We start from the raw sequence: 8,013 nt of genomic DNA, 5'->3' as shown, positions 1-8,013 counted from the left end.
CCGGAGACAGGGGAGTGTGTTTATCAGGGCAAAATAATTACACCCACCCAAAAGCTTATTGAGGCAATGAGGGATGCTCAAGAGGGGAGGATCAAGTTCAACAGAGAGAACGACGCCCTGACAAAAGCCCTCGGGAATCCTGAACACGGAGGACGTGTACGAGGCATGGGGCCCATTCCGTGGAAAGTAGGGTTCCCCCAGAACGATGACCCGTACGGTTACAGAAGCCGTAAGAGAAAGATGGATCGGGATGCAGATGTTGTGGCGAAGTTGGTAACGGAAATGGATGTGATGAAGAAAACCGTGAGTGTACTAGTCGCCGAAAGAGATGCAGCTCGGGCGCAGCATGAAGATCATCCAATGGATCTTGGAAGCCAGCAGCGGAGAAGAAGCAGCGTGGCTTCCACGGAGGCCTCACCGGCTGGTGCACCGACGATCGAAATTACTGCACCGGAGCCTCTGGTGGTCGAAATTACTGCACCGGAGCCTCCTCGCTACCCCGTGGACGATATAAAGGAGATGAAAGCATGTCATCTGTATTATCCTATCGGGAACATGTCCATGAAGGTAGCCATCGGCAGTGCTTTACCACCTGGAGCACTCCACCACAACAACCCCATTCAAGATGGCTATGCTCGTGTCACGGTGGAGGAGATAGTCCAAGGGTTTGAGGACCTGGACATTGACATTGCTACACCTGAAGGGGTGAAAAGACTTGGAGATGTCAAGCGCCGCTCATTCTATGGCAGAAGAAATTTATCAAGTTTCCAGGCGAGGCGCCAACAAGTCCACCCCCCTACGGTGGTGGTGGTGGCGGTGGCGGTGGCGGTGGCGGTGACGGTGGCGGTGGCGGTGGTGGTGGTGGTGCTTCACCTACACCTCCTTCACGTTAGCCGACGCCGCCCCCCAATTCACCTCCGGCGGGTAAGCAGACGCCGCCCCCCAGTCCTCGTCCGGCGGGTGATCAGACACCGCCCCCCAATCCACCTCCGGCGAAGAAGCAGAAGCAGTCCTGGGTTATTAACCCGGACCCTTATGTACCGAGCACCACAAAGATACCAGAGCCATCACTGAAGCCTCTCATCCCGAGGCCTTGGGAACTTAGTGTCGAGGAAAATGCAGCGGCCGTGGCTGCTCAGCATGAGAAATGGAAGGAGGAGTGCAAGAAGAAAAGAGAGGGCGAGCCCAAGCCAGTATTTTCTGACAAGCAAAAGCAGTGGGCTAAGTCATTTTTGAACACACCGTCCCAAGCCGCGAAGAATCTGCCTGACGACTATTTACGTGAACTTCGTAGGCAAGCACTCGCGTTCAAGAGGAACCAAGAGTTGGCGGAGAAGAAAGCCTTGGAGGAGGGCGAGACAAAATTAGAAAGGGGGAAAGAAGTTGCCCAGCTCGGGGAACAAAGTAAACAATCGATCGCCCCGCTCATAGTGCAAGCCGCCGGTCCGGATGCCCCCGATATCATAGCAGCCGCGGAAGCACATGGATTGACTGTAACGAGTGCCAGAGAACAAGCGGCCGACTTAGGTATCACTCTTCGTGCACTGTTAGGCCTTGATGAGGCGCCAATGAAGGACGTAGTATTTACATATGTGAAGAATTGCCCTCTCGTCGAGCCTGCGCAGGAAGAGGATCTACCTCGACAAATGAAAGGTCTGCTAAATTGGTACAAGGGTTACATAAAACATAAAAACGCCAAAGACTATATCTATGCGGAAGTTAGATATGAGCATCACTTCAAACATTACTATGTACAAATTCATCTGAGTGAATTGTTCCAGCTGTTCAATCTGCGCGACCTCGACAAATCTATCATCAGTTGCTACGTTCTGTAAGTGATTTATTAATTTCTACCCCATCTCGTTCATTGCCTGCACTATATATATATATATATTGTCCTAACTATCTTGTTGTGTACGCTATTATGCAGAATGAAGAAGCGGGAAATGCGAATAAGGAACATCCATGATGTTGGGTTCATTGACCCACAAATCGTTAATTCATATGTGTTAGAACACCACCCCGCCGACGTGGAGGATGACCTGTGGCGGTTTATTAGAAAACAGACACTCAAAAGTGATATTCTATTTCCTTACCATTTTGGGTGAGTGTTTCTGTCTTGAGCACATTCTCTTTTGTTTACTCCATGCATGGTATGTGGCTAATCGATGAGTTATGCATGACTGTGCATGTATCGTGTCCGCAGGTTCCACTGGATTCTTATGGTAATTCAAGTTCAGACCTCCTCAGTTCTCGTCCACGACTCTCTGAATATGGATCCGGCGCTTTGGGCCGACATGAGAAAAATGATGCAAAAGTAATTATTTTCATTCATTTGCGCTCTATATCGATCGGCCTATTTCGTTCCTCATTTCCTAATATCTAGTAACTAATTAATAACTCTCTTGTTCATTTAATTTTCTTTGCCTCGTAGGGTTTGGAGACGGTTCGTAGATACCAAGGTCGGTGAATTCAAAAAAGAGCTACATTTTAAAATGGCAGTGCGGACGACTGGGGATATTCAGCCACCGGGGACCAATCTATGTGGATACTATGTTTGTGAGAGGATCCGGAGATACTGCAATGAGCGGGACCAGAAGTGTGAGAACAACATCCTGAGGAATAACCTCCGGAAGACGCTTAGTCCAGAAGCTCGCTTCCGACCACTTCAAGAGGAACTAGCTGGATGGTTGGCGAGGGAAGTCATCGATCCTAGAGGAGAACACCATTACGATGACGTAGAACTTTATATGCACTAAATTATGGATGGAAACTTGTTCAAAATTGTATATGGTCATCCGATATTGAATATATATTGTATATGGTCATCCGATATTGAATATATATTGTATATTCCTCTTGAATTCTTTTTGGTTCTAATTTCAAATTTGTTTGAAATTGTACATTCATATGCATGTATGTAGTACCGTGGAATATGTGAAACTCCTTCAAAATTAAAACCCAAAAGAAATAAAACAATACAAATTAAAAAGAAACCAGATTTAGGGGGAGGGGGGCTAAACCCTAAACCCTGCGGAGGCCTTTAGTCGCGGTTGGCCAGAAGAACCGCGACTAAAGGTCCTCCGCCCTGGCGCTCGCCTGCGGCCCACGTGGACGGGCCTTTAGTCGCGGTTCGTAAGGAACCGCGACTAAAGGGGGGGGGGCCTTTAGTCGCGCTACTTTGGTCGCGGTTGCGCAACCGCGACTAATGGCAGTTGCGAACCGCGACCAAAGCCCCTTTTTCCACCAGTGGAACACTTCACTGCGTCAGGACACTGTACTTGTCAATCAGACTTCCATGGAACACTAGGCAAGCAAACAAGATGTCATGCATAATCAAGCAAATTAAAAATGAGCAAGCAGACTCCAAGCAAGAAAGATTCAGAAACGGAGTGTAGCTGCTACAGGCAAGCTTGATGAATTATAATGGTAATCTATCATCAATTTTTCATTTTTAATAATATGAAGCTTCAATGCTATTTCGGTCCTGAACTTTGGTAAATCTACTTCTTCAACACTAGTATTGGTTGATGGCGTTTACTTGGGTATCTTCCTTATCCTTCATGATGTTTAATAGCTGATCTACCTTTGCAGTAAGCTTTTCATTCTTCTTCTCGATAATTGAGTTCACCTTTTATGAGTAGGATCTTACTACATGACATTAGGCATGGTTGTTGCTGCGCATATCACCAAGAAATTGTTTGTCCACATCTTCCGGCTAGCCCATGAATGTGCCTCCAGCTGTAGTATCAAGCATGTAATTAGACTACGATTAAGACCATTATAAAATAGATGAACAAGTAATCATTCTTCCATCACATGGCTGGGACAGCTCATTATGGATTCCTTCAACCTCCACCAGGCAAACGCTAGTGGCTCGCGATTGTCCTGCATAAAGCCTGTAATGTTAGATTGAAGTTGCATAGTCTGAGTTGTAGGGAAAAACTTAAGTCATAAGAATATTAGTGCATTCCTCCCATGAAATAACAGTGCTCTTAGCCAAAGGCTAGAAGCCAATATTTTGCCTTTCCTTTAAGTGAGAAAGGAAATAAACGCAGCTTGACCATATTGGGGTCAACATCTTTTATGCGCATCAGATCACATATTTCAGTAAATATACTTACATGCAAACCTCCTCAGCAGTTGAGCCTCTAAATTGGTTCTATTGAACCAAGCTTTAAAAATTAGGCTTAATTTTATAGGTCTTCGTTGCGATAGCTGGCTGAATGATAGGTGCACGCATAAAATCATCATTAGTCTTAGCATATTCCCCAAGCTTCTTTTATGCCATAGTGCCAATTTTTTATGGAGTTTTGGAATAAGGTAAATAATAAAAAAAGTAATTATTTTTTGGTTTTCAATATATAACAAAAAGTAAATTAATATCAATAAATAAACTAAAAAAATCTAACTAACAAGGTCTCCAATAACCTCATGAGGATAGCGAATTGCTTCCCATCAATGACGCTAGAAAAAATTTTGATACCTTTGATCCGGATTTACGGATGTAGAATAATAGATTTCCCTAGAAGACCTCGATTTATCGAACCTTAGGAAGCACTTGCCGTTGTTTGAGGAGTGTCTACAAGACTTGCTAGTTTTTTTACCTTACATTTACGAGACCTTTCAAGTCTATTTTGCATCTTGGGTTGTGTCGATGGATGCAGATAGGCCAGGGTTGAAGTTTTAGGTGCATTTATGCATACATATGGGATAAATATAAAGTTAAGCACATTCATGTGTAAATGATGTAACATAGATAGGATTTGTGGGCAGCACATCCTTAAATACTACAACTCACATGAGCCACATACATAGCATATACTCTTAGTTCAACCGTCATACCACGAAGAATCGGACCATGAACGATTGTTAAGTAAATACAGACCAAAGCATTAATATAAATGATGTTGTTGTTTTTTTTCAAGTGGATCACTAAATGAATATTGTACTCCCCTTGTTGTCATTGGGTTTCATGCGTAGATGTCGTTTACCACACATATCACCTCAAACCTTGATCAAACCTCCGAGACTTGGGTACCTGACAAGTCCTTGAATTGAGGCAAGAGACAATGATAAAATATAAATCTCCTATAAAATCACCACACAATATTCCTATATAATAAGATGCACATAATTGCTGTGAGGATAATCCTCAACTTGTAGCCCATGAGGATTACTCAATCATAATAATAAGATCAATGATAGAAAATATTGTTAAATTACTTAGATCAATACCAAATATTCTTACAAGGGCGCCAATTGCGAGGATATCCCAATTACAAGCTATGGTTATTCCTATGTGATGAGATGGAGATGATGAACTATGGTGGCGGTGAAGTGGTGGATCTTACTCGGGGTGTGTTTCTTACGCAATCTGAGAATCACGGCTCTCTGTGTGGCGGCCGGAGTGTCAAAATATATAGGCATCTTCACAAAAGTTGCTCCGTTTGACCAAGCGAAGGCGGTGCCAGGTGGTATGGGTGCACGGTACGGACGAGCCCCTCCCGTATCAGTGCTCGTTAACGCTTCGAGATGGATCTCTTCGACCCTAGTTGACTTGTGAATATTAGCAACTCTTGTTTCTTCCCTTTTTTGCTCTATATTTCGCCATAAAATGTGATTTCTTGTATGGCACCACTTAAAATGAGGATTTGTGCATCTTTGCAACAATTTGTCATTAGTAACAAGGCTATAGAGATATTTCATCAATTGGTTGCATTAATATATGATTTAAACATGGATAAAGATGGTTGTTTTCACATCCACCAGAGATCAGCGAGCTCCCTTCCACGTGGATTTCCTGGAGGAGAAAATGGTAGAACGTTGGCGCTATCTTGCTCCTCAGCATCGGCGTCATCACGAACATCGACGTGTTGTTGGGCGCACCGAGCGTGAGGAACCTGGGCATGCTCGTGGTCGCGGGGAGGTAGTTGTGTGTTTAATTTGTAGCGAATAATTAAGCTTGTACAATGACGTGTGTTCAATTTTTACCGAATTATTAAGCTTTGTTGGAGCATTGGAGGCCCATAGAGCATGACTTTGTCACTAGCCCTATCCCCACTCCCCTAACTATATTCTAGTCCCGATAACCGCGCCGCCGCACTCCTCTTTTCCCTCCAAACCTTGGAACTCAGACACTCGTTTATTCACTTTCAACCCTACTTGTGACAGTCTCTCCCTTATCCTCTCCGCTACAGTTCTGTGAGGCGAAAAGGGAGGCAGTTGGTGGTTCCTCGCTCCGTCGCCGGCCAGACCGCTGGTCTCTCCCCTCTCCGGCTGCTTCGGCGGCGGGAGGGTGGGGAGACCGCGGCGCTGTGCCGCCGGCGTGTGCATAGTAGGATAGTTTGGTGCGTTCTACTGCTGCTATGGTGGGTGATGGCGGCAGCGGTGGCGCGAATAAGTCCGCCCCGGTTCTCCCCACGCCGTGATTGGTCTTCTGATCAGTTCCGGCGAGCCGGTGGCGGGTGGTGCTCCTGGTGTGGTCGCTGGTGCGAAGGCGGCGGCCGTCGGTTGGAGCTTTTGTCCCCCGCCCTCTTCTTCGTCGTCGTTGAGCTCCTCCTGGCTCGACGGCGGAGGTGCTGGGGGTGCGCCGGTGTGGGCCTGGAGCTTGCCGACGGGCTTTTCTGGTGCTTGTACAGGAGTCCGGTTGTTCTGCAGTTCGTCCCCAAGTTGCTGTGTGTGCAGATGCAGGTCGGGGTGTTGGCTCTGGCCAGCTTCTCTGTCCTGACCGCCGGAGTGAACCGGGGCGTGTCCCCCGCCGACGTGCTTTCAGCCTCCTTCAGATCCCGGCGTCCGCGACGGGTGGCTGCTGCGGCGACTTCTACGAGGCGTGGTCCTCTAAAGGTTCGATCCGGCGACCTAGCTGCGGCCTGTGGTGGTTTCGTCTCTCCGTCCGGCGAGGTGGAGCTATCGAAGATGGCGGTGGCCGATCTTCATCGTCTCAGAGGAGCCCGAGGGCTTGATTGCTTTTTAGTTTCTTTCAGGGTTCTTTTTGTAATTTGGGGACAGCTGTCCCAGTGTCTGGTTGGTTCTTGTATTGTCTTGTTTCCTTACTTAATATAATCAGATATCTGGCCTCAAAAAAAAAAAAAAAACCCTACTTGTGACAATCCTCTCCTACAAGTAGTACATATATGCCCACGTGGTCCTCAGGCGGTCATGATGTTAGATTTGGTCAAGCTGCTCGAGAATCCTCCACTGCTAAGGTACATGCTCCTTATCCATCTGGTTTCATTTTGTTTTCGCTTTCTGATTTAAATGGAATCCTGATTTGAACGACGCTTGTCTTTCTTTCAGATCCTCATAAACAAACATGGTGGGTCGAACCCCTTCACGAAAGACGGTCAACCAAATCCTGCATTTTTTTTTGCGAATAACCAAATCCTGCATGAAGGATGGCTAGCCGAATCCCGGCACGAAAGACAGTAGGCGGATCGTCGGCGAGGTCATTAGCGCATGGCAAGTTGAAGTGGTCATCGGCGATGTCATCAGCAGATGGCTAGTTGAAGATGACAAGAACTAGATCGGTGAAACCAATTATCCCAATTTTATATTAATATTAGCTCATTAAAAATCTTTATGAGAACATTGAGAGTATACTCATAAATAAAAATAAGAATAATATAATGTTTGAATATGTCAATTTACTGAGATACACCCCTTATCCTTAAAATCTCCAAGTTATCTCATACATATTTCCTGAAGATATCTTTGGAGTGCTGAAATGACTTGAATAAACTAGAAAGTTATTGCATGTTGGTTAAAAGATCGAGATGTCGCCTAGAGGGGGGGGGGGGGGGGGGGGTGAATAGACAATTAAAAACTCTTACGAATTTGTCTTGTAAGAATGCGGAATTAAACTAACGTTTAGATTACAAGCACAAACCCTAAATATGCTAAGCTCAACTAAGTGTAACAATAACAACTAGAGCTAAGCAACATAGGCACAAGATATATGTAGCACAAGTGATAGCAAGATATATGTACTTCAAGCACGATGGCTATCAACAA

The 8,013-nt window shown here is 45.6% G+C and overlaps 1 protein-coding gene across 1 annotated transcript; it reads left to right on the top strand.

Moving 5' to 3' along the window:
* The first annotated feature begins 1,639 nt into the window (after positions 1 to 1,639).
* LOC139832129 (uncharacterized) lies at positions 1,640 to 2,864 on the top strand. The gene is made up of 4 exons (XM_071821640.1): positions 1,640 to 1,831; positions 1,931 to 2,104; positions 2,207 to 2,317; positions 2,435 to 2,864. Exons 1-4 carry the CDS (start codon positions 1,647 to 1,649, stop codon positions 2,757 to 2,759), a joined length of 795 nt encoding a protein of 264 aa, XP_071677741.1. The 5' UTR covers positions 1,640 to 1,646; the 3' UTR covers positions 2,760 to 2,864.
* The last annotated feature ends 5,149 nt before the right edge of the window (positions 2,865 to 8,013 follow it).

The sequence above is a fragment of the Lolium perenne genome, chromosome 6 (genome assembly GCF_019359855.2).
Source record: "Lolium perenne isolate Kyuss_39 chromosome 6, Kyuss_2.0, whole genome shotgun sequence".
NCBI classification, from domain to species: domain Eukaryota; kingdom Viridiplantae; phylum Streptophyta; class Magnoliopsida; order Poales; family Poaceae; genus Lolium; species Lolium perenne.
Note: the sequence above shows the minus strand (reverse complement) of the source record. Positions and strands in the feature narration are given on the sequence as shown.